The sequence below is a fragment of the Podarcis raffonei genome, chromosome 8, assembly GCF_027172205.1.
Source record: "Podarcis raffonei isolate rPodRaf1 chromosome 8, rPodRaf1.pri, whole genome shotgun sequence".
Lineage (NCBI taxonomy): Eukaryota > Metazoa > Chordata > Lepidosauria > Squamata > Lacertidae > Podarcis > Podarcis raffonei.
In genome coordinates this window covers 70,312,474-70,339,547 of record NC_070609.1, presented here as the reverse complement: position 1 = coordinate 70,339,547, position 27,074 = coordinate 70,312,474, and the positions used below count along the sequence as shown (strand labels likewise).

Below are 27,074 nucleotides of genomic sequence, written 5' to 3'. Positions count from 1 at the left end.
GAGGTACCACTGTACATTCTTTCACCTTTGGTGGACGTGCCCAAGGATTAAGGTTTTCTGGGAGATGATATATAATGAAATGAAAAAGGTATTTAAATATACCTTCCTGAAGAAACCAGAGGCCTTTCTCCTGGGCATTGTCGGCCAATTGGTGCCAAAGAAGGATAGAACTTTCTTTATGTATGCTACAACAGCAGCAAGAATACTTATCGCAAAGTATTGGAAGACTCAAGATCTACCCACCCTGGAAGAATGGCAGATGAAGGTGATGGACTACATGGAATTGGCAGAAATGACCGGCAGAAGAGTCGGTGGAAGAAGATTGGAAGAAATTTAAAGACTATTTACAGAAATATTGTAAAATTAATGAATGTTAGAATGATGTTGGATGAAAAGTTATGTGGTTTTTAGCTATAATGCTATAAGGAGTATGAAAAAATTGGACTATTAATATACAAAAATCTAATGTTACATTATTTTAAGATTAAAGATTAGGATAAGTAAAGAGGGGAAGGATTTGCTGAACTAACAAATTAAACTGGAATACAAAAAGGGAGGTTTGAGGAGGTCCGGGAATCAAGCAAATGAAAGAATGTGATGGAAAGATGGAATTGTTTTTTATTTGTATGTTTTCTTTTTTCTTTTTTCATTTTGTAAAAACCTAATAAATATCTTAAAAAAAAACAAAACAGAGTGCCTTACAGTTATCATGGCCCTCAAGCTTACTGTCTAAAAAACACAACACAAGAGGAAAGGAATTGGTCAGGAGGAGGAGCAAAGCAAACAGGCACTAGTTCTTCATTAGAGAGTTTTTATAATGACCAGTTGGAATGAAAAAGCATTCATGGTGAGAAGGAGCCAAATTTGGTACAGTAAGATGAGCAGCTGGAATGGCCTTGAATTCCCATCTCCCCTCTGCTGCTGCCTGATTTGCTATAGCTAGTGGGAAAGAGCATGTGCTTTACATGTAGTATGGGTGGGGAACCACTGTTGTCTGGCGAGATGGATCAGAAAGCAGCCATGTTTAACGAGCAACTCCCAATAATTTCACCTGGTATAAGGCAGGAACAGCATACTGAAGCAACAGCATTGCACCTTGCTGAGAAATCTCCCTCGTAAAGTGATGTTTAGTGCAAGTCATCATTTATAATCTACCCACTGTGATATTTTATTTTTGGCAAAAGTTTATTGAATAAAATGCACTGAACCTTGTAGTGGATGAACAAACACTGTTTTCCCTCCCCTCCGCAGCGTACAGCCCTCCCTCCTGAACGTGATGGCTTGTGCATAGAGCACATGATGCTTATTCCTAAAGGCAGCGCAAGAGGCTTTGGACATATAAGACAGTAATTGGCTGACTGGCTTTATCCCTGGAGCTCTGAGGAAGCTTCGGAAACAATATCATTACTCACAGGATACGAGGGCCTTGTGAATTTGTGGGTGGAAGGTAGATCAGGATCTGTTTACTGGTGGATCTCTGGATGATTTGGAGTAGATCTTCATGGGTTTCTGGCTCCCAGTTGCTTAACAGTAAAAAAGTAAAGGTAAAGGTACCCCCTGACCGATAGGTCCCGTCACGGACGAGACTGGGGTTACAGCGCTCATCTCGCTTTATTGGCCGAGGGAGCCAGTGTACAACTTCCGGGTCATGTGGCCAGCATGACTAAGCGGCTTCTGGTGAACCAGAGCAGCGCACAGAAACACCATTTACCTTCCCGCTAGAGTGGTACCTATTTATCTACTTGCACTTTGACGTGCTTTTGAACTGCTAGGTTGGCAGGAGCAGAGACTGAGCAACGGGAGCTCACCCCGTCGCGGGGATTCGAACCACCGACCTTCTGATCGGCAAGCCCTGGGCTCTGTGCTTTAGACCACAGCGCCACTCGCTTCCCCCCATTGCTTAACAGTAGCAACAGCTAAAATGGCTTTCCTCACATAAAAAAGGTGCTAAGATGAATAATGCTTACCAGGAACAGACTTCTGTGTAAGCTAAGGTCAGTGTCAGCACTGCCAATAAATTCTTAGACTTAAAATGTTTTCATTGGTGCCTGGTTCTTTAATTATAATAATTTTATTATTTAGCACCTGATGCTGGTCATATAATCATATAGAATTGTAGAGTTGGAAGGGACTCTGAGGGCCACCTAGTCCAAGCTCTTGCAATACATGAATTTTTTGCCCAATGTGGGGGTCAAACCCACAACTTGGAGATTAAGAGTCTCATTTTACAAAGTGAGCTATCCCAGGATAGATGATAAATCCTGGGTTCTAGTAAAAAAAACAAACCACACAGAACAAGCACAAGTGGGTTTGACAAACCCTGAAGTCCATGCTTTAGAATAAAAATAATCTTCTACAATGACTCTCGTACTTGGGTCTGTCTGTCTCTTTCTTTTCTGGAGCAGCTCCCTCTCCCCTCCCCACTCAATATTGGCAGCAAAAAAAGCATTTGTCTGGTGATGCCTCACAGAGTAGTTGAGAAAGCAGATGTTTTTAATTCTCAATGGATGCTAACATGATTTTCCCCCTTCCCCAAACAGCAGGCAGAAGGCTCTCTGTCCCTCAAATTTGCCTTAAATCCATTTCTCTACCTGAGTCCTGGTATTTAAGCAACTCTGATTTCCTTCAGCCTACACTTTCAGGTTTCCCGAGCATGGAAGACGTTGATATTATTCGGAAGACAAATTCTAGAAAGATGCATTAGGGTGCACAGAGACAGCCTTCTCTTCTGTGTGTGGAGATTCCCCACTTGCAGTTCTTCCATTAGGACATAATGGGAATCAGGCATCTCGATCTATCATAATTGAGTTGACAATGCAAAGGGTTCTCCCTGTTCTGCTTATCTTTTAAGGCTCTTTAAACAGTCTTCTATGTGAAAGCAGTGTGGTGTACAGAATTCAGAACTGGTGCATCAAACCTTCTAGGTACCACTTCACTCCTATGTAATTCTGATTGAACTGTAATGATTACCACAGTCCATTAGGAAGGTCTTGTCTGCAAAGATTCTTTGAAATGAATATTGTTAATCCATCAACTGTCAGTGGCAGCTAGCGACAATATCTGTGCTCTGTCTCCATGAATACCAGTTGCTGGAAACCAAAGATGAGGAGACTCCTCATTTGGTTATTTGGGGTTAATTGTTTTTGCCTCCTTAGCGTTCCACCCCCAACATTTTTTGCACTTCTATAAACCTAGGGGCATGATGCCTCCCTCATGGTGTTTTGGCTGCAAAACATTGCCAATAGAACAGATTGCCTCACCATTTCCCCCCTCATGGTGAGCCACTGTGGAACTCCCAATATTTTTTGTGTCTTCAGACCATAGTATGTGAAATACTTCGCATGTGTGTGAACTGGACATGCATTTGCGGAATAGCTTGCTATTTTCGTAACTAATAAAAGAGGTCCAGCTGATTTGGCTATAGTTCCTCCCTTGGGTGTGCTGCTTTTGTCAAGTTCGGGTTTTCCTGTGGAACATTGTGTCCCTCACTGGATCCCTCCCTTTACCAAATGTTGTGTGTGTCACTGCCAATCCCAGGAATCAAATGCCTGGGAGCCAGGCCATTACCCCAAATTTTACATTTCACTTCTGGTTTCTGAGACATTTGGTTCATATCTTCAGACTCTCTCTGCCTGCCTGTCCCTTTCAGTGATTTAATTTTGCTTTATTTTTGCTGAAATACAAATGTTCTGAATTTGTTGCTGCTTTTCCAAAGGCAGAATATTACATAATCATTCGTCTTCGGGAATTAGGTTTAAACAGAGAACCAGCCCTCTATTGCAGCATTGGTAGCACTAGGTTTAGCTATCCCTTTATCTCTCCATCGTCGTCATCCCTTTCCTGCATTTTAGTTCTCTATTTGCCAGTTTAAAACTGAACTGACACACTAGGTTCAAATCAAACAGCAAAATCATTGGTGCTTTAAGGTTACTTTTGGTATTTTTACCTCATTGTTTTTGCAACAACAAGATAAGTTTGCAATAAACTTGCTGCCCTGTTTAGTCTTTGGGATTAATTAGGAATATATTCAAGAGGACTTTTTTTTTGGTGCCACCCTCCCCACCCTTGGTGATTGCAATGTGGGGTAAGCGGATGGAAAGGAAAAGTGATAAAGCAGAGGAGGAGATCTTCAGGCCTGGGGGACCAAATATGATCCTGCAGGGCTCTCTGTCTGGTCCTCAAGTCTCTCCCAAGCCACGACCCCACTGTCTTCCCCAGGCCACACACCTCACTGGCTCTGCTGCACACCAGGAGTATTTTTGCCTGGCTGGGATGTGCCCTTGAACTCTGATAATGCTTCTTGTTTACCATAATGGAGGATTAGAGATGTGTGTGTAGGTAGAAACTTTCCTCCTGTGCAAAGATAACCTTTATATTAGCTGCTTAGCCTCTGGCCTCAGCCACTGCTAGCATCCGGTGCTCGGAATATTGCCCTGAAGGAAATGTGGCTATTGGCCTGAAATCCCTCAGCCCTGTGCTAAAGCAATCAATAACTTTTCTCGGATATTTCTGGCCTTATTCTTTTACCACCTCCTGGACTAGCCTACCTTTACAAGTTTGTTGGAAGGATAAAATGGCAGGGCCAGTGGGTGGGAAGACCATATGTGCCACTACAAGCTTGTTGAGAGGGGGACGACAACGACATAAATGTAATGATAATTGTGAAAGCAGCAACCACAATGACGTGGCAAAAGGAGAAAGGTGGTGGCAAAGTGCCCTGATGACATTCTGAAGTTTTGCAGACTGAAATTCATTAGGAGGTTCATGGTTATCTGAGGACAAAGACAGCCCTCTTGCTTGAGCTGGTGTTGCTGAGAGCCACAAAGGGGAATATTTTCCCTTTTTATCTTGGTTTTGAAATTAAAATGAGATTCTCAGCTGGTGGGAGTTGGATGTGTAGCAATTTTTAAGTTTACTTGTAAGACAGGAGGGACCTGGTGCTTCAGAGATAAGGATTCAAGACAGGAAGTTCTCAGCCTGGGGTGTGTGTGTGTGCTTTTTCACTCCCACCCCCAAATTAGAGCAAAGTGCCTTGGTCTGTGTGCTTTTTAGGTTTCCGAGAATAACCATCTTACAGAAACCATCCAGAGTTTGGAGTACAAGAACTCAGAAGGAGGTAATTAAAATTTTACTCAATTAGCTATTCATGGATCAAACCTGATCCAAGTTCAGCAGTTTAAAAGGCTATGGTATATTTTTTGCAGACAATTAACTGAGGTTTAGTAACTTCGCTGAGTATTCTAATTTATTTTCAATAAATTACGATGCAGAATTGAAGCTGTGTTGCTGATTGTATGAGGATAAAACATAGTGTTGCATTTTGCTGTTGTTAAATAAAGATTTGCACATTGCTTTTAACTGATTTCAGTATTGTATTTTCACCTTAAGGTCCCAGGATGGGTTGCAACAATAGAAAATGCAGTACTGAAATCGGTTAAAAGCAATGTGCTGTTTTTCTACTGGCTCCCAAAAAATACCGTATTTTTCGCTCTATAAGACGCACCAGACCACAGGACGCACCTAGTTTTTGGAGGAGGAAAACAAGAAAAAAAATATTCTGAATCTCAGAAGCCAGAACAGCAAGAGGGATTGCTGCGCAGTGAAAGCAGTGATCCCTCTTGCTGTTCTGGCTTTTGGGATAGCTGTGCAGCCTGCATTCGCTCCATAAGACGCACACACATTTCCCCTTACTTTTTAGGAGGGAAAAAGTGAGTCTTATAGAGCAAAAAATACGGCAATTCAAGCAGAGTTGGGGAATCTCAGGCTCAGGAGCCTGATGTGGCTCTCCAGGCTTCTATTTGGCCCGTGGCACTCTCCCCAGGCCACACCCCTCACTTTCCCTGTTTCTCACCCTTCCTGAATGTTTTTGCCCAGCTGGAATGTGTCATTGAATGTGTCATTGAACTTTGATAAATGCATCTTACTCACCTGGAAGGAGGATAGGAAAAGATGTGTGCCTTTGACATGAGCCTCTGACTTGGCCTGTAACTACGCCTAAGTAGATACGTGGAACTGAAGCACTCACACATTGCTCCTCTCTTAATTCCTGCCTCTTCTTTCTCCCTCTCCCTCTTTGGTTTCTGCTGTGTTGTATTTTGCCTACCAGCCTCATTTCCAACAGGAGAGGGCGGAGCTCAAGACCTCCTCCAGAGGTCTCAATACGCAGGTGGTCTCATACAGGAGCAAGAGGCCTTTCGGATTATTACTTTTTTTACTGGTGAGCTCAGGATAACAGTGCTCACGTTGGCATAGTGTGCAATGACAACTTGTGGAGGAACTTGGGTCCTGGCTATGCTTCTCCAGGGTTTCAAGCAGAGCACCCTACCCCCCGTGTCCTACCTTTAGATGGTCGAAACTGAACCAAGGATCTTCTGCATGCAGGTCATATGCCATGACTTGGTCTAGAGCCTTTTCAAACACTCTGGCTGTGTCCTTGCCTGTCCTGTTCTAATTCTTTGGGACAAGGTGAGAACAGCATCCTATACAGTTAAGGAAAGGCAGGAGATAGAGATGCAGTTGAACAGAATGTGAAAACAAGTGTGTGTTGGGGTGGAATCCATGGGATGCAAGCATTTGTGCAAAGGATTTGTTTCAGGGGTTTGGTTTGGGTTTTTGCTTGAGGATTTCTCCTAGATTCTTCATAACTCTAAGCACATACTTGCTAATATCTCAGTCTCCGTTTTTCCCCCCTTGTTCCCCTGCCCCACAAAAACTTCACCATCATCCGTCCCGTTCAAGCAGTTCCCACACAACATTTGCCAAAGAAAATTGCCAGAGGAAATGGGGGCATTTTTTTGCCTTGGTACCTTTGACCTCCTTCCAAGTAGTTGCAGTGACTGGCTGTTCTCCAGCATTTAGCTGTGTTGGATAGAAGTTTGTTTGTTTGTTTGTTTGAAAGGATAGAGGGGGAACCGGAACAATTAGAGACAAAGATTCATCCTCCCCCTCCCCAAACAGCATAGATTATAGTTTCTGCAGGGAGGGCAAAAGACTTTGCCAAATGAGAAGGGACAAACTTCAATGACAAGCAAGACAGCAGATTTCTGTTGTTGTTGTAACACTGTTGTTTTCTGTAGCACAATACCTGCATATGGCATTTTGCAGAGTCACATGTGCAAAGGTAGATAAGTCCTTGCCCCAAAGAACGTGCATCTTATTATTTATCACCTTCCACAGACATAGCTCAACAACCTTTTGACATGAAAGAGAGAGTTACTGGCCCAAGGTCCCCCAGTGCATATCATGACTAAGTGAGGATTTGAATCAAGGTTTTCATGGCTCTAGTCTGGCACGCTAACCACTGTACTGCACTGTCCATATTTTGACACTGGTCAGGATCACAAGAAGAGGGGAGGAAGAGAGATGCTGGGGATTGTACCTGGGACTTCCTTGAACCGCAACCAACAAGTTGATGGTTCTGTATTTCTGGAAGTTAAGAAATACATAAAATTAATAATGGGGACCTCAAGTCTTTTAAGTGCTGGTCCTTAAGAAGTCAAGGATATCACCTTCCAGATACAAGGGGGAAGAGGCAGAAGGCTTGGGGTAACCGAAAGTTATGCAGAAGTTCAACAAAATAAGGGGGAGACACACCCCAAGCATCCCAATGAGAACTGAGCCTCCTCAATGGCCCTAAACTCTTGACTGACCACAGGGAAAGGAACTGTAGGGGAAGGGGGCTAGAGTATTTTGCAAAGAGGGCAGGGGTGGAATATACTGGAAGAGAGCATGACTGAACAGTTGCACTCCACACTGCCAGGTGGATTGTAGCTCAGTGGTGGAACATCTACTTTGCATGCAAAAGTTCCCAGGTTCAAACCCCAGTTATCTCCAGGTAGGACTGGGAGAAACTCATTTCTCATTTATGTTATGCTGGCTCCCAGCTGCCCATCTATCCCAGAATGAGCTGTGTGTTTATCATGCTGTTGTGAGCAAGGATGCTGTCGGATCTGAGTGGGCTGGGTGGGTTTAATTCCCGCAAATCCTCTCCGGAATTATTTAGCTTGGTCAATCCTGTGGGTGTCTGGGAGTAACATCAAGGAGAAAAGCTGTTTATGTCTGGCATTCAGCTTCTCGGAACTGTAAACCAAATCTGACTTCTGCTTAATATATAGATAGAGCAACACACCAAAGTTCCAAAGTTGCGGTTTTCCCATTGTGAAGATGTATCTGAAGCATAAGAGAAACGAAAAGTTAAAATTATAACCCTTGCACAATTTTGTTTAAAGGTGGCAATTGGAGAAGATCATGTTTATTTATTTGTACGCAGTAAGCTTACTTGTTATGCACAAAGATGGGTAGCAGTTTGGTTCTCTGGTGCCATTTCAGAAAATCAGCTTCTTTTGAGCAGAGATTTCGAACATAGTAGTGCAGGGGCCGTGTGTGTGTGTGTGTGTGTGTGTGTGTGTGTGTGCATGGCCCATTCCATGCCTGTGCTTCAATTGCCCCCTTTTTTGAGAAGGTGCCCCAAAGGTGTGTTTACCTATGTTTGGAACACCTGTGAGGGAAAAGAACTTGGGGGGAAGGGGGCACTGATTCATAATAGTGGAATCAGGGATAAGTGGTAAGCCACCCACACCCCAACTTTAAGAATTGCTGAGGGGGGAGCAGCCCTCAGCAATGTTCAAGTGGCCCATGGTGGTGGTAGTGTTGAGTTTGGGAGCCACTGTATTAGAGACAGACATACAGCATATAGATCAAAAATTGAATTGTTGTCCTTTGGAGTGACAGCCAGAAATTTGAAGGGTGCAATAGCAGTGCATTTTGAGTTTCTTCCTATTGTTCATTGTTTAAAGGTACGGTAATTCTGTCAGAAACAAAGGTCTCAGCCCTAACTAACACACAGCAGTCTTAGCAGGCTGGAAAATAGCCCCCGTTTGCAGATACTATATATTAACCATGGCCTTGAAGAAAGCGTCAACACCCAGCATACTGCAGGCTGCTGCCATGTGATCTGTTTCACAGGTGAACTTTTTTAGGCCTTAAAATAAAATTCAGCAGATGGAGGAGCATGCAAGCTATTAATGGTTCTTTAAAAATGACAATGAAGTCACCATTAATGAAATAAATATTATTATTAGTTTATTTCTGGGTTTTGCTTTCTCATCTGAGTTTGCCATGGCTCAGCTTCTTATACTGTTGCTCCTTGCTACATTCAGCCATTTCTGGGACTGGTTCAGACAACCTTTGAAAAATCTGGTCTTGCCCTAAATGAAATCTCTGTTGGGAGGCAGTATGCCTCTTAAAACCAGTTGCTGGGAATCTCATTTCATTAGTTGTGATTGCACCGTATTCTGCAGCCCTGCAGAGGAACAGCTGGTTCTCTTCTCCCAGAACTGCCCACCACTAGGTTTGTTGACATTGTCTGAAAGGTTTGGGCCTTTAAACTGCTGGGCAGTGGGCAGAAATTCATAAGCTGAACTCATTGCTTGCTATAGCTTCTCAAACGTGTCTGTTGAATTTTTTTTTTTTTTTTTTTGCCAATAGTGACACAGATAGCACCACAGGAGTGTGCCAGAAAATGTGAAGTTCTCTTTATTATTGGTAATGCCATAACCTTTTTAAGAATAGCTCAAATCACATATAGCACATTCTGAAGAGGGAAAACCAGAAAAAATAAAAGGCATTTTGTTATTTTGAGCCAAGCTTGTAGGACCTGTTTCGTTGTTCTTGTTGTTTTGCTAAAGGGATAGCAGGAGGTACAAACTGTTAAGTAGCAATAGGCTCATTTGTCATTTATATATATAATATGTGCAATTCTTCTATTGTCAGTTTAAGTTGCACCACACTGAAACCCAGCCAGATCTTTGCAAAGGAAAAGAAACAAAATGTTTGGGTGCAACTATAAAGCTCCAGGTTTGGGAATTCGGAACCACAGCTGTGATTTTTTTTCCCTCCCACAGGAAAGCATTTGAATTCTGCTTCATTGTGCATACTTCACAGAGGGTATTCTACAAGGGAAACGAGATTAGGGGGTCTGAAAGGGAGAGAGAGCGAGAGTCAGACAGAGCCTCTTCAGGAACTAGCACTGCTCAGGACCTCTTTCTCCCTTCTACCACCAAACACTGGCCATCTGTTGAGAACAGTTGGCCAGAGATGGAATTCAGGAAGTTGCATTGAACCAGCATAGAACATAGGAACCAAGTCAGATGATTGGCCTGTCTAGCTCAATATTGTCAACACTAAATGGCAGCAGCTCTCTAGGGTTTCAAGATAGTAAACTCTCCCAGCCCTACCTGGTAATGTCTTGAGATCAAACCTTTTGAATGCAAAGCAGAAGCTCTACCTCTGAGCTTTGGTCTGTCCTACAAATGCCAGGCTTTTGATTCTTGTAGCTTAGCACTGTTGGCTTACCGTCTATCTGATCCCTTTAACTGATGGCAACACTGCTGGTAATATGTTCTGCAATTCAAGCAGTGGTGTAGGAGTAAAGACTTGAGGGCAGATACCTCTTTAAACTTTTATCATTACACAATTCTATGTACCGCTTCTCTGCTTCCTTCTTGATCTTAGAACTTGGCCATACTGGAGTTTCCTAATCTTTTCAGTCTCCCCCAAGCTGTTTCCCGAACTTTTCCCTTTCCCCGCTCCAGATTTCATGTGGGGAAAGATGGGCCACAACTGTGTGCAGTATTCTTAGCCCACTGGCTCTCTTCAAGGAACATTTGGCTATTTTTTGCAAAGCCATGTTTCAAACCCCATTTCCCCCCTGAAGTTCCCCCAGATTGCGGCTTGCACGACATTTCCCCATGGGTCCGTTGTGGAGCGACAAAGTGGCAGCCAGAAGACAACATTGGGGAGAGCAGGACCTGGAAAGCAAATAGGCATCTCAAAATGACAGAGTGAAATATTTCCACTTGGGAGACACGAGACAGAGATGCCTTTGCTCTAGGAGTCTGGATCCCTGCCACCTGAACCACAAAACCTAGTTTAAAAAATAAAATAAAATACTCCTAGACTGAAGTTAAGCATTACCTAGAATGGATTGTTTAGACAGAGGTAGCTTTTTCTTTCTTTAAATATATACAGTCAGAATGCAATTAAATCTTCCTTCTGCAATGCTTCTGGGCTTAAACCGAGCCATCTTGTTTATGCCTGTCAGTCTGTACCAGACTAAATATTTTTTTAAAGCAGCCCACAGAATATATATCCCCATACACATTTGTTAGAGTAAGTCTCAGCTTCTTACACACTGATACTTCATAATATGCCTAAATTTTGGCTACTTCCAGACAAGCCAAGAAGATAGAACTTAAGTAGGTTTATTATTTTATATAATTTTGCTTGTATCTTTGTTGCTCTGTATCTGGCAGCCATCAAAGTTCATTTGACTTAGGACAGGGTATTTTCAGTAATAGTGCCTAGGACAGGGATTTCCCTACCTATGTTGTTGGACTCCCATCTCCCTTCAGCCCCAGCTAGCATGGCCAGTGATGAGAGAGCAGCACTAGGTTGGGGAAGGTTGCATTAAAGTTCTACTCCCCACACAGCCACTGATTTGCATTCATGATGTGCAATGCAGTTACCAACATAATGCAGGTGAAGGGAACTTTTGGCCCTTAAGATGTTACCGAACTACAACAGCATGACCAATGGTCAGGGAAGATGGGAGTTAAGCAACATCTGGAGGGCCAAAGGTTCTCCTCACCTGACATCTGGCCCTCCAGATGTTGCTGGACTACAACTCCCATCATCCCTGACCATTGCCCATGCTTGCTGGAGCTGATCAAAGTTGGATTCCAACAACTCCCAGAATATAATATATTTTCAGGAAGTTCGGCTGATTATTATTAGATTTTCCACTATACAGACGAAGATCAAGGACAACAAAGACATTAAAACTTCTAGCAGCTGCCTTTAAAATAGAGGCCATGATAGTTTTAAATTGTTTAAATTATAAACGAGTTTGCTAATATTATTTTATTATGTGCATTGTTGCATTCTTCTGTTTATACTTTGTAATGGCTGGTGTTTTGAGTCTGGTAAGTTGTGTTCATACGTGTTTGTACCTTACCCCCAAATTGCAGAGGCTAGTCACTAATGCAAATATCTGTCTATCCATCTCTCTATATCTGGAGGGTTGCAGTCTCCCCACCCTCGACATAATTCATTGAATTTAGAAGAAATACTTCTGCTGCTTTTATATCCCATAGAGCCCTCTAACACCGGCACACTTTGACGCCTCTTTGCCTTTTAGCTTCTCATTTTATGATCTGTGCTTGCACCCTGATTGTTGCCATTTTATCGCGCCACCTGAGTTTCAGTAACTCTTCTTAGGTCACTGTGAATCAGCGTGCGAGTCGGAAGTGTCTCCTCTGCCTCATCTACTCTGCCAGGCAACAGGGTCATCAATTTCACAAAGCAATGTGAAGCTGCAGGTTCTGGAAGTGTGTGGCTTTGCGTGCCTTTCTCTAGTTTTCAGTCTTCCCTTTCCAGGTATCATTAACACAATGAGTTTTGGTTCAGGTAGTCATCAGCAGGGTTGCTCCATAAAAAAGTTATTAGTAGAACTAACTCCTGGACTCTATATCTACCAGCAAAGGTCCACAAGTGAAAGAAGTAGCGTTAAGAATGGTCTCCAACCACCACCAGTACTGGTCTTGTATGCGCTTACAGATAAGAACATTGGAAGTTACCTTATACCAGGTCAGAGTATTATGGTCTACTCTGACTGGTAGTAGTTCTTCAGGGCAGCCACCCTTACTTGCTGACTGGGGTTGATGGGAGTTGGGATACAATGGGGGTTAAGGGCAGCTGCTCTTTCACATCATCTACTACCTGATTATTAATTTTTTTAAAAAACTGGAGGCGCCAGGGGTTAAATAACTAAAGCGATCACTCCCTGGAAGGAGAAGAAACATGAAGGGAATTGTTCTTTATTTTGTACAGATCAGAAACATGTCTGTCAGCAATTTGGTAGCTTTTGGAGAGTGAAACATGACCTGGGGCTGACAAGTTCTGTAGTCCCACTGATTGGAGCATTGTTCTGGGGGTGCTCTTTCTTCATTTTAATAGCCAGCGAGGTGCAAATGGTGCATGTGCTTGGACAAGGACCAGGGAGATCCGGGTTCAAATACTCTGCCATGAAGCTCCTGCTGAATGAGTGTTTGCCAGTCATTCACACTCTCCACCTAACCTACCCCACATGACCCTTGTGAGAATAAAATGGGGAAAAGAATCATGTGTGCCATGATAAATAAATAAATAAATGTCCATTGGTACACAAGAAAAATTGAATCTTTGCAGCTGGGTGTTCTGACCAACTGAGATGCATTGATTCAATACATTTACAGGGGCTGCGGAAATAGTATCTCTCTCTTCCCAATGTATAATTCCTATGCCCCTAAACCAGGGGTGGGGAACCTCAAGCCCTGGGGCCAAAGGACTCTCTCCAGGCCACATCCTATTTTATATGCTCCTGAGTATTCTGTCTATCTGAGGTGTCTGGGACGGTAATGCCTCTTGGTTGTCTGAATGGAGGATAGAGGTGTGTGTAGAAACTGCCCTACTGTGTAAGAGGTAAAAATTTTGTTTCGTCCTCTTTTGCATCTGGATCCACCCATCACTGGTATGTGGTCCCCATAAGATTGTCCAGAAGGGCTGGTAAAAAAGGCACGTTCATTCATATCCCCCCCCCCATATACACCAAGTCTCTATGTGTCCCTCAATTACCTTTTCTGCACTGCACAATCAAGCTGTGTCTCAGGCCTTGTCTTGCACAATACCTGTTTACTCAGGAAGAAAATCAGTTAGCGTCTCCGGGGTTCCTTTGACTCTCTCATGTAATCTAGCTTTGAGGTTTCTGGAAACCAGTATCAGACCGGCATTGGGTCTTGTGGTTCTCTCTCTCTCTCTGAGAAATCTGCTTCATTTTGTTTAACAAACAGCTATCAAGTAGTTGCCAAGACAGGAAGCTCCACCCTTACTCATGGTTAGAACGGATCTTGTCTCTCTGCACAAACTATGAAAAGATAAAAGGAGGGGGAAGGGGACTACCACCTACGGCATTATAATTGCATGAGTCTTAATTACTTTTGTAAGTTGTTTGTGCACGTTCTTGTGCATGTTCGGCAGTGCTCTCATCTTCAAGTAATCCAAAAATGATGATTCAGGTCTCCTGAGTGTGTTTTGAAAATATTTGGGAATTATTTTGATTTATATTTAGGAGCATTTTAACATAAGGATGTGGAACGTAAGCAGTTCCTAGTTGCTGGATCAGGCCAAAGGCCCACCTTCTCCCGCATCCTGTTCTTGCAGTGACCAACCTGGCACTTATGGGAAGCCTGCAAGCAGGACCTCAGCACAACATAACTCTTCTCCATTTGTTGTTCTGGGCAACTGGTATTCAGAGGCGTGCTGTCTCTAGCAGTAGAGATACAACACAGTCATTGTGGGTAATAATAAGTAGCCTTATCCACCGTGAATCTGCCTAATTACCTTGGTGGCCATCATTATTTCTTGCGGGCACCATCGTTGCATCTTTTGTATTCTGTGGTGTTGCATATCAAGCTCAAAAACCCCCCGCAATGCATTTGTTATCAAGTGACATTTTCATTTATTTTCATGACATCTCCAGAAATTATAAGGACTGAATATTTGCAAGAGTTTGTAGTATAGGGGGTGGAGTAGTGGTGGGGAAGCACCTCTCATATTTGATCTATAGCAACAGCGTTTAAGTTGCTCCCTGGTAGTGATGGGATGGGATGCATTGGAGGGGGCAGTATCTTCACAATAACTTTGTGAATTTAGGGCATTTTTGTTCCTCAACTGTGGTTGAGATGACTGTGATGTTGCTGAGCTAGGCTGTGAATCCCTGGCGCTGATGGTGGCTGCTGCCTATCAAGGTTGCTAGGGTTGGAAGGCAGAGAGGCCAACAGTAGGTGGAGCCAGAACCAATGACAGGCAGAGCCAACTAATTCTAGTTGTGCCCCCCATCCTTCCCCCTGAAAAGGCAACATTGAGACTAAGAAAGAGGAAGGTGACAGCCAGTGGCATCCTCATAGACTGGTTGTAAGTTAAAAGACAGACAGGTGGCAGCTGGGTGGCAGGGTGTGTGTGCGCGCACTAAGATTGGTGGGGCAGCTCCATTCACCTTCATTGTCCAGCACCCAGACTCAAGTCCAATCTCTGTGTAAAGATTGGATGGGAAGTATATGGGGTATGTGTGCTCTGCTCTTTTCTTTAACAGCCTGGTTGCTATGGAAAAATTGAGCCAAGGAGACCTCATGCATATGGGTCCCTTGCACCTGCTCCTAGTTCGTCAGATGTTTTCAAAGCCACAAGTGTAGCCTCCCTCCCTCCCTCCACACACTTTTCTGCCAGCTTGCAAGAGTCACTTTCACACTGGGGAGTCTATATTCTCAGCCAGACATCAACTACAGAAACTGTGATTAGTGTGAATGCTTGCAGAGTAATTACTTTATGCTTCCATGGATTGGAAACCACTCTGGAGCCACAAGAGGATATATCACCCTTGGAATGGTGCCAGTTAGAAATGGAGCCTTACCTATCTAGCATCTGTGCATATTTATTCCATCACCTTTTGGGCTGTTTCACCAATATGGGAAGGAGAGGTATTATCTGGAAGCTGAGAGAGAGGGAAAGTCAGAAGATCTTTGAACAGCTATAACTTTCTCACCTGGGAAAGAACCCCTCTAATGTCCCATAGGAACTTCAGTAACTTAAAACACAGAAAGGTTGTTCTTTGTAGGCAGGCAGGAATGTTGTTGTGACATTAGCAGCAGTAGATCAATTGCATTCATGTGCCCACAACTCTTTGAATCATTGGGAAATCGTTGGAGTAAGGAAGCAGGACAACGAGGCAAGGGTGTGTATAAGAGACTTCAGTTTGATGCGTAAGGGCATTATTTATGGTCATTGAGAAATGATAGAATCACAATATATTCACTTAAATTAAGATGCACCCCCCATATTGGATATGGGGAATAGTTCTGGGTCAAAAAAGCTGAATTTCAGCATTAGAGGATGATTCAGCAGGTCATCCAGCACACCTGTTGACCTTAAAGCATCTTGGCCAGCCACAAAGTTTGTTGCAGCTTGCTGGGAAGTGCAGGAACTTTAATTAAATGCCCAACAGAAATTTTCAGCTTCAGAAAATAATGGGATAATTCCCTTGAGAACAGGCCACATTAGCTGGAAACTTTCCCCAGTTTTCTTGTGCGGTTTGGGGCTTCAAGGAAACCACAAACAGAAACCATCTTCTTGGCCTCAGTAGTGTTTTCATTGAGCTTCTTTTCCGTGTGTGTGTGTGTGTGTGTGTGTGTGTGTGTGATTCAACTAGTACAGGAAATGCTCCTAGTTCTGGAGTGTCTATAGACATCCAGCTCAAAACAAGCTGAAATTGTTCTAAATTAGTTTAAAGATGAGCTGCTTTGTTCAAGTGCCAGCCAGAATGCTTTCACACAAGGAAGCTGCCACACAGGCAAAAACTTCATACAAACTAGCATCCCTTTCACAGTGTTGTTAGTATATTCATTTTGTTACGAATCATGCAGTCCCAAGGAAAACAACCCACAGTGGTATATAAAATAGGTTCCCAAAGTTCAGCATGGTTATAGATGAAAGGAGTGGAAAACCAGGAGTAAGAAAATACCATTCCACAAGATGCAGGAAAATACCATTCCACAAGATGATGTGAAAATTAGTTCAGGGATGGGGTAGAATTGGCTTGCAATAGACCCAGAGTTTGGCTGCATTTGTATTTCTGTACAGATTGTTTAGGCTGATTTGTTAAATGGAAGCCTCTTGGTATGTGAACGTGTCATAGTTTGATGCTTGGGCATTTGGGAATTTCGGGAGATAGCTATAACACTGTCGAACGCCTTAAGCTTGAAAAATCACTTCTGCTGGGTGCTGAAATTTTTGCTGGTGCATTCATCTGAAAAGAAACTAGCAGGTGCTCATGCCAGCTCTGTTATCACTTAGCCTGCTGCTTTTATTATTATTGCTTGGCCTGAAGGAGGAGGGGCTGTTCTGAGAAGCAGAGGGTGAAAAATCTATTCCCACCAACCTTGCTCGGCTTTGCTACTGCAGTGTTGTGCTGTGCCGAGCTAGCAAATTTGGCCAGACACATCAAGCATGATCCTATTTGGCCAGTGCCAAAATTAGTCTGATTAATGGGGAATGACCTTCAGATGGATGGGACCAAAATTTCAAGAAGCACCTTTTGGAATCATAGGTGAAATATCTGGCTTCCAACTTGTTTCTTTCTCAAAACGCATTGGCTGGGATCCAAAAAGCTACTTCCCTGTGCACTCAAAGGCTTAGGCATGCTCAGTGGGTTGTTGATTTCACACACACACACACACACACACACACACACACAGAGAGAGAGATTTCTCTCTCTCTCTCTCTCTCTCTCTCTCTCTCTCTCACACACACACACACACACACACACTGAGCTCCCTGAACACCCAATTTCTACAGATTGCTTTTGATAGTGTTCTTGGTTTCAGAAGAAGTCTGGCATGTGGCAAAATGGGGCTTCTATTCTTGAAAAGCAAGTCCAAAACAAACCCCCTTGAGCATACGGTGCTGCATGTTTCTTTGGAACCCAGACAAGCACATTTAACACATGATGGGACTGTGTAGCTGGCCCTGCAGTAAACTCTTCCCAGGTAATTGCAGTGCTTTAGGAAGTACCGTAAAGGGCTTTCATTGCAGCAACTTTGCAGCAACACTGAACTCTGCCATTGTCCTTTGGAAATATGGAGAATGCACTTGTCCGTTGGCTTTGATAATGTGATTGACAGGAAAATGCATCTGGTGAAAGGGGCTCTAGTCCACAAAAGCTTTGTGCCATCACAGATTTGCTAGTCATTATGATGCAGTGAGTAAAGCATTAGTCAAAACTATTTTGATGACCAAGGTCAAGGTTGCGATCTCTTGATGTCAGATTCTTCCACAGCCATGAAAGAAAAGCTGAACAGAAGTTGCTGTTATTATCTTCCAATCTTCTCCTTTACTCCCCAATCCTGATATGAATAGGTATGCTTGGTTGCTGTCCAGGACAGCACAGAAATAATTGACCAGGCCGACTCATTCACTGTATTTCTAGACCACCATTCATAGGAGTGTGCAGGCAGTGCAGATGCATCACTCAAGAAAGTTTGGTTTTGCAAACCAAAACTGTCAGAGTGGAGATTTGTTGATGCAGTCCATGTGACTACTGGACAGCTTTCAGCCTCACAAGACTAGACTCATGGTGGTGGCTTTTGTAATACAAACCTAGGTTACAGTTGCCACAATGGAATGTCTAAGCACTTTTTAAAAACAATGAATTTATTATTATTATCATTAATTTTATTTCTATATTGCTTTATATTTTAAAGAAAAATATGGTTTATAACACATTACAAATATGTTGTTTACAACACATTAAAATATCAAATCAAATAATCTAGAATACAAATTCAGACTTCAAGAAAATATTTCAGATCCTTCTCTAAGCGACATTTTGCTTTCCCCATATTTATTTACCTCCTTAATTTATATACCCGCCCCATAGCAGAAATACTCTAGAAAGGCAGTGTGGTGTAGTGGTTAGAGTGTCTGACTAGAACCTGGGAGATCAGGTTCAAATCCCCACTCAGTCATGAAGCTCACTGGGCAACATAGGGATTAACTGAGATGGGAGGGGGTGAACCATGTACTCCTTAGAGAAAAAGGTAGGACATAAATGCAGTAAATAAGCTCTTCTGCTTACCTGCTTAAGAAAGCTAGGGGGGCCAGCCAGATGGAGATGTCAGTCGCCAGCCTGGCAACCAGAGATGTAATTGCAATTGGACCCTCTCCAGTTGCAAAACACTCATGACACCTGGTAATTTTCTAACACTGTGTGGCATAAGCTGGGAGAAAAAGCTGTGTGCCTTAGCAGCAGAGCACTTGCCTTGCACACAGAAGGTCCCAGGTTCAATCTCTGGCATCTGGAGGTGGAGGATGGGAATGCCCCCTGCTTGAAGCTCTGGAGAGCTGCTACCATTCGGAGTAGACCGTGTTGAGCGAGCTAGATGGAACAATGGCTTGACTCCATGTGAGAATGGCAGCTTCCAAAGTTCCCATGAGAGATGCGTGCTGCAAAGAGACTGACGCTCTTATAACATAGTATTGACAGACAGGTCTATTTCTCTTTTTTCTGCCTTGATCAGAGGGATGGTGGAAAAGCAAGGGACTGAGTTTGTGTTTTGTAAGATAATATATTTATCATTCTCCCCACTACATCCCCCTTTCGGCAAATCTATTTAGGTTGCCTCACTTTGTACTAGCTATTTCTTACAGCTGCGTGCTTTTAAAACTTCACTCAGCTTGTTGTGCCAGGGCTCCTGCCCCACCCCCACCCCCCAGCACAAACACACACACTCTTAACCATCCCAATTGATTGTCTCGAGTCTGCACAAAATACTCTTTCTGCAGATGAGCAGAGGGTGGAGGGGAAAAGTGAGGGGGGGAATGGGCAAGAAAGAAACACATCTCTGTACTGAGTTGAAGCACCTGCTGTGTCCGCCTCTCATTCCAGGTCCCCTCCCAGCCTGACTTTGCAGCCCCAGTGGACAGGGCTGGGATCTGTCAGTGCTTGCCAAATATCATTCAGATGCTGTCACTATTTCTTGCACAGGCAGAAACTGCAAAAGTAGAAGGAAGTTTTCTCCCCCTTCACCAATATTATTACTATTATTGCTCCAGTCATGCTGACTTATCCACAGATTCAGAAAGTTCCCTTGCCACTCTTGAGGTAGCCCAAAAACAAATCAGTTTTTTTTTAAAGAAATAAAGTTTTGGAAAGGATGGACTTTGCAAATCCTCCCACATTTGGCAATTGGCATGGCGGTAGCGGGGAGGGTTAGGGTTAACTCTGCACACAGGGCTACCACTTTGTGTGCTCATATTGGGAGCCGGAAAGTACACTTAGAAAAAAGAATAGCATCCCGGCACACACCTGTGGGGCTCTGGGTGGCTCATCATTATCAGCATAGGTCTCTTTGTCTCCATGTTCAGTCATATCCCTTCATGAGAAGAAACTGCATGGTCTTGAAATGGAATTGACACTTCCCTCCCTGCCTTGAAGGGTAGGGGGAGAGAGCAATTACGATGAGGTCATTCAACCCACCCTCTCCTACCCAGTGATCTTGTTTGTACTGGCTGGCTTTCTGGCTTTTTTCAGAGCCCCAGTTCAACCAGTAGGTACCAATCTGTTTGCCAAAGCCACATTGGGGCCCTTGGAATTTATCTTCTGGTGTCCCTGGAGAGAAAAGGGTTCCAGGCGGCCAAAAGGGCTTGCTTATGCTTGCGGGTGATTTATAGGCCGAGCAGAGCAACTTGTGGAAAAGGCAAAGCAGATCTTGGCAACAGGCCACCAGAATCTGCCTGCAGCTGCGGCGCAGTGAAGTCATCAGCATAACAACCACTGCAAACAGAATAACAAAGTCTGCCCTGTTCTCATCTAAAATAATCTTTCCAATTCAAAACCACAGCTTTAAAAACTCACCTTTCTGCATACAATTAGAAAACAAGGTAGCAGGCAAATTTGATTTGGGGGTGAGTGGGGAAAAGACAGGTAGTGTTGAATGCTTTGATTTCATAGGCTTGGTTTCTTTAAGAATATGTTTTTAAAATGGTTTGTCTTTTAACATATACTAGAAATTTTGTTTCTCACCTCTAGCTTTTTTAAAAAGCAGTTCTAAAGTTTGGAGGACTACATAGATCAGTCACAGAGCTTTGGGGAAACCAGTCAGTTTTCTGTCAAGTGGTACTGAACCCCTTCCCCAGGAAACATAGCTAGAAATGAATTTTAAAGTGTTTTCCCAAATCTGGGTGGACAGGAATCACTTATAGAAGTTGAAAACACCCAGGATGGTTAAAAAACAAACAAAAAACTGTTGAAAGACCAGACCATGTCATTACCGAGGAGGCAGGTTTAGTCGTTGTCTGAAGACTATCCCTGCCTCCGGGTCTGGCCTTGACCGGATGGATACTGGAATCAACAGGGGAAACCTACATGACCTGAAGGTGTTGCTGTGTAATGCCAGGTCAATGATGAATAAAACCACTGCCATCCACGACCTGATTGTGGATGGAGGATTTGACCTGGCATGTGTGACAGAGACCTGGTTGGAGGAAGCAGATGGGCCTGTCCTTGCCGCTGCTTGCCCACCAGGTTTCTCTTACGCACAGCAACCCAGGTCATGTGGGCGGGGAGGGGGGGTTGCAGTGATTTTTAGGAAGTCACTAGCTTGCACCAGGCGTCCTACTGGGAAGATCCAGTTTTCTGAGTGCATGTTCTGGAAGTTGGGCAATAGGGGCAGTACAGGATTCCTTTTGGTGTACCGACCTCCCCGCTGCACCAAGGATTCCCTGTCTGAGCTGCTTCAGGTCGTGGCGGATTTTCTCCTGGAGACACCTAGTTTGGTTGTCCTAGGGGATTTTAACATCCATGCCGACACGACCTTACAAGGGGCCGCTCGGGACTTCGTGGAAAGCATGGCCTCCATGGGGCTGTCCCTGAATAAGTTTGGCCCAACTCATAGTCATGGACATGCCTTAGACCTGGTGTTCACCTCTAGTGACGTGGGTGATCTGACACTAAGTAAAAGTGAAACAAAAGAAGTGCCATGGTCAGATCACTTCCTGGTGCAACTGGACTTCTCCGCGACCCTTCCCCTCTGCAGGGAGGTGGGACCAATTCGGATGGTCCGCCCCCGCCACTTAATGGATCCAGATGGTTTCCAGAGAGTGGTAGGGGATGCTTTATCCCATGTTGATGGCCTTTCAGCTGATTCCCTGGTGGCCCGCTGGAATGCGGAGTTAACCAGGGCTATCGACTGTCTGGCTCCGAAGCGCCCTCTCCGATTGCATGGAGCCCGGACAGCCCCGTGGTTTTCTTCGGAGCTGAGGGCGATGAAACAATCGCTGAGACGGCTAGAGCGTCGGTGGCAAAAAACTCACTCCGAATCTGACCGGACACAGGTTAGAGCTCAACTTCGAGCCTACCAAGTGGCGATAGCGACGGCGAAGAAGACTTTCTTCACCGCCTCTATTGCATCTGCAGAAAATAGTAGCAGGAGACTCTTTCAGGTGGTTCGCAATTTAACGGAACCACCTTTACCACCGGGGCCTTGTAAAGACCCCAAGATCTCCTGCAACGATTTTGCAAAGTTTTTTGCAGATAAAATCACTCATATTCGGAAGGAGCTAGACACCACCGTGGGAGCAGGGCTGGGGCGGGAGAGTGCTAGAGCTCTGTCTGGTCAAGTTGCATGGAATCAATTTCAATCCGTTACCCCCGAGGATGTGGACAGGCTGCTTGGACGCGTGAAACCAACCACCTGTCTCCTTGATCCTTGCCCATCCTGGCTAATAAAAGCAAGCCGGGAAGGGCTGGGCGATGGGCTCTGCGGGGTGGTGAATGCTTCCCTCTGTGAGGGAACATTCCCAGATCCGCTGAAAGAGGCGGTCATTAAACCGCTTCTTAAAAAACCATCTTTAGACCCGGCCAGTATGGCCAACTATCGCCCAGTCTCAAATCTTCCATTCTTGGGCAAGGTGATTGAGCGCGTGGTTGCTGAACAACTCCAGGCACGCCTGGAGGATGCGGACCATTTGGATCCCTTCCAATCAGGATTCAGGCCTCATCATGGGACTGAAACTGCCTTGGTCGCGCTGGTTGATGATCTCCGGCGAGCTAGGGACAAAGGTGAGAGTTGTTTCCTGGTTCTGCTGGATCTCTCAGCGGCCTTTGATACAATCGACCATAACATCCTTCTGGACCGTCTAGAGGGGCTGGGAGCTGGGGGCACTGTTATGCAGTGGTTTTGCTCCTTCCTCCTGGGCCGTGTTCAGAAAGTGGTGGTGGGGGATGAGTGTTCAGACCCCTGGGCCCTCACTTGCGGGGTGCCTCAGGGTTCCGTCCTCTCCCCCATGCTTTTTAACATCTATATGAAGCCACTGGGAGAGATCATCAGGGGGTTTGGACTGGGTGTCCATCAATATGCAGATGATACCCAGCTCTACCTCTCTTTCAAATCAGAACCAGTGAAGGCGGTGAAGGTCCTGTGTGAGTGCCTGGAGGCAGTTGGAGGATGGATGGCGGCTAATGGATTGAGGTTGAATCCTGACAAGACAGAAGTACTGTTTTTGGGGGACAGGGGGCGGGCTGGTGTGGAGGACTCCCTGGTCCTGAATAGGGTAACTGTGCCCCTGAAGGACCAGGTGCGCAGCCTGGGAGTCATTTTGGACTCACAGCTGTCCATGGAGGCGCAGGTCAATTCTGTGTCCAGGGCAGCTGTCTACCAACTCCACCTGGTACGCAGGCTGAGACCCTACCTGCCCGCGGACTGTCTCGCCAGAGTGGTGCATGCTCTGGTTATCTCCCGCTTGGACTACTGCAATGCGCTCTACGTGGGGCTACCTTTGAAGGTGACTCGGAAACTACAACTAATCCAGAATGTGGCAGCTAGACTGGTGACTGGGGGCGGCCGCCGAGACCATATAACACCGGTCTTGAAAGACCTACATTGGCTCCCAGTACGTTTCCGAGCACAATTCAAAGTGCTGGTGTTGACCTTTAAAGCCCTAAACGGCCTCGGCCCAGTATACCTGAAGGAGCGTCTCCACCCCCATCGTTCTGCCCGGATGCTGAGGTCCAGCGCCGAGGGCCTTCTGGCGGTTCCCTCATTGCGAGAAGCAAAGCTACAGGGAACCAGGCAGAGGGCCTTCTCGGTAGTGGCGCCTGCCCTGTGGAACGCCCTCCCATCAGATGTCAAAGCGATAAATAACTACCTGACATTCAGAAGACATCTTAAGGCAGCCCTGTTCAGGGAAGTTTTTAATCTGTGATATTTTAGTGTATTTTTGGTTTCTATGGAAGCCGCCCAGAGTGGCTGGGGAAACCCAGCCAGATGGGCGGGGTACAAATAATAAATTATTATTATTATTATTATTATTATTATTATTGAAAGACTGTATGTGTTCCGTTATATAACACTAAACCATGGTTTAATGTATGTAGATATGCCTCTGTGAGCTTGAACACATGCCCTCAGTTGTTCTGTGACATTTTTGTTGGTTCTGATAAAGGTATAACTGTAGCTTGCCTTTAGGGTGTTTTCTAATGGACTCACACAGCAATGTACAATTTTTGTGTGCTACCTATAGTTCACCCGTGACCTGGAGTCCACAAGGAAAGAATGGTCCTGGTCACAGTACCTGTAACAATGCATCCTGTGAGATAATGTTGTGAGCTCGTAGGATAGATTAGAACAGACGCTTCCTTGCTCTTCAGATAATGGTCCCCATGTGGGTGTATTCCTGTTCAACTAGTGGTGGTTTGAACTATGTTTAATATCTAAAAATGCAATGGAAAATGACAGGAATACAAATTCAAGCCAGTAAATCTTTTCTTTCTTCTTTTCAGGTACCGTCTGATCCTCCTGCTCCCAAGAAACCCAAAATAGATGACTCCTTGCAGTCTCCAATAATTGGTGACAAAGAGAAACAGTCTAGTTGGTTACGGTCCTTGTCCAATTCATCCAGCAAGGTGAGTTTTAGGGGACTGGTCATAGGTAGAGCCTGTTTTGTGTGTCGTTGTGTCTAGTCATCTTAGTCGTGTTCGACTCTCTGTGAGCCCATGAACCAGAGCGTGCCTCGGAAATGCACACTTTCTACTCAAAGCTTCTCCTTTTTTATGTCCATGGAGTTTTCTTGGCAAAATACTGGAGTGGATTGCCAGTTCCTTCTCCAGGTAGATCACATTTAGTCTAAACTCTCAGCTATGACCTGTCCGTCTTGGGTGGCCCTGCACAGCATAGCTCATAGCTTCTCTGAGTTATTCAAGCCCCTTTGCCACAAAAAGGCAGTGATCCATGAAGGGGGTTTTGTGTGTAGAAAGCCTCAAATTCAATCTCCAGCTAAAAGAAAAAGTTAGCAGGTGGTTAGGAAACCCTTTCTGCACATGAGACCATGAAGAGCCACTGTCAGTCAGCCTAGACACTAAAGGCAGCTTCCTTCGTTTCCTACATCCATAGTCCAGAAATTTGGTTTAAAAATCTCGTTTATTTTACTCTACTTGGGGTGGTGGTGAAGAAACCACATATGAGCAGTTCCAACACGACGGTAAAGAGAAAGGGCCCCCAAAAGATTTCATCAAGGACACCATACATTAATTAGGTGCTGTTTCCAAAGAAAAACACCTGTACAATGGGCTGCATCCTGTTAGCCCTACTCAGAATAGACTTACTGAAATTAATAAGACATGATTAACCATTAATTTCAGGCAGTAGGACTTTGTTGGGTAAAACCCATTGAGTTTAAAGACAAATTCCTCTTCTGCATTTTTTATTTTGCTTCATTCATGGTCAATTTCTCTTTTGGACCCTCTATTTTAGTTTTAGATCTACTGGTATTTAAAACGAACAACCGTAGAGGAGTTACTTTTGTAGATATTTCTCTTCTAACTAGGATAAGGTTGCAATAAGAATCTTTTGCCACAAAAAGGTGGCTGCAGAATATATGCATACATCACATTTTAAAAAATTAGAATGATCTAATAAACTAGGAATATAGGAAGCTGTCAAGTAAGACCATTGGTACATCTAAACACTGATACAGTGGTACCTCGGGTTAAGAACTTAATTCATTCTGGAGGCCCTTAACATGAAACAGTTCTTAACTTGAAGCACCACTTTAGCTAATGGGGCCTGCCACGACGCCGCTGCACAATTTCTGTTCTCATCCTGAAGCAAAGTTCTTAACCCAAGGTACTATTTCTGGGTTAGCGAAGTCTGTAACCTGAAGCACTGTAACCTGAGGTACCACTGTACTTGAATTGTTTTCGGTTTTAAGGGCAATTTAAGAGTGGAAAATTAAAACCAGCAACAGAATGAAATTTAAGACTGTACTAGACTCATTGAGTTGCATCCACTGCTAGTCCTACTTTGAGTAGACCCATTGAAGTTAATGGACACAACAAACATAGGCCCATTAATTTCAGCGGGTTTACCCTGTGTATGACTTTGTTGGCTAGGCCTTTTCTTTTTCACATGGACTTATAATGCCGCCTATTCCCTATGGATCTTCAAGCCTCCGCCCCCCCCCTCCCCAGCAGCTTATACCAGATTTACAGCTCACAAACATGTAATTGTGTGTATCTCACTGTTTCCTCTTTGTTTCCTTTTTGGCTCCAGCAGAGTATTGGTTGCATGCATCCACGACAGCGCCTCTCTGCCTTCCGGCCCTGGTCCCCCGCCGTTTCAGCAAACGAAAAAGACCTCCCTAACCACATCCCTGCTTTGATCAGAGACAGGTGAGGAAGCAGAAAGAGTGGCATAATAACCTGAGTCCCAGGTCATCTTAAGCCAGTTAAGGCTGTAATCTCATTGCGGAGCTTCCTTTTACAAGTGACACGTAATGTCCATTCCACATTTGTAAGCGGTTGTGTCTACCTATGTTCTACTCAAGACTCTACACCCTTTGAAATTAATGGACCCAAGTTAGTCCTGTCCATTAACTTCAGCGGGTTTACTCGAGAGTAGGAGTAGCAAGTAATTGATTTGGTGATGTGGCGGCAATTTGCGGCTCCCTACCCATTGATATTGGGCAGGCACCTTCCCTGTATAGTTTTTTGGCACTTGCAAAAATATTTTTGTACTGCTGAAGAAAGTAGGACTGAATGCCAGAGTAAACATTCATAGGATCAGCGTCATTTGCTCACAAGCAATTTATATCATACGCTGGTTCAGGCCCCTTGTTAATTTGCATTTTGTAGCACAGAAAAGGCTGCTGATTTGCCCCGGTAAATGTTTACATATTGCAATTATGAGTTGTATCTAGCATTAGTCCTACTCAGAGTAGACTGTCTGAAGTTAATGGTCATGACTAACGTGGAACAATTAATTTCAGTGGGTGTATTCTGAACAGGACCTAGTTGGACACAACATTATTTCTTTCTGCTAGCCTCCTAGAATATGATTGTGTTAAAGGTATGGGAAATTAATGGCACAAACCAGTGATAGGCAACCTGTGGCCCTCCAGATGCTGCTATACTTCAGTTCCCACCATCCCTG

General features: G+C 44.3%; 1 protein-coding gene across 4 annotated transcripts in view; it reads left to right on the top strand.

Annotated features, from left to right (window-relative positions):
* Positions 1–27,074, top strand: part of SKI (SKI proto-oncogene) — a 152,132-nt gene that overhangs the window by 111,828 nt on the left and 13,230 nt on the right. For 2 of the 4 annotated variants that reach the window (XM_053400668.1, XM_053400670.1), the window contains exons 2-3: positions 24,428–24,550; positions 26,199–26,314. In XM_053400668.1, the coding sequence (XP_053256643.1) occupies positions 24,428–24,550; positions 26,199–26,314 (239 nt within the window). Of the gene's footprint in view, positions 1–24,427; positions 24,551–26,195; positions 26,315–27,074 lie in introns of all 4 variants that reach the window. The other 2 variants (XM_053400669.1, XM_053400667.1) reach the window with 1 other exon arrangement.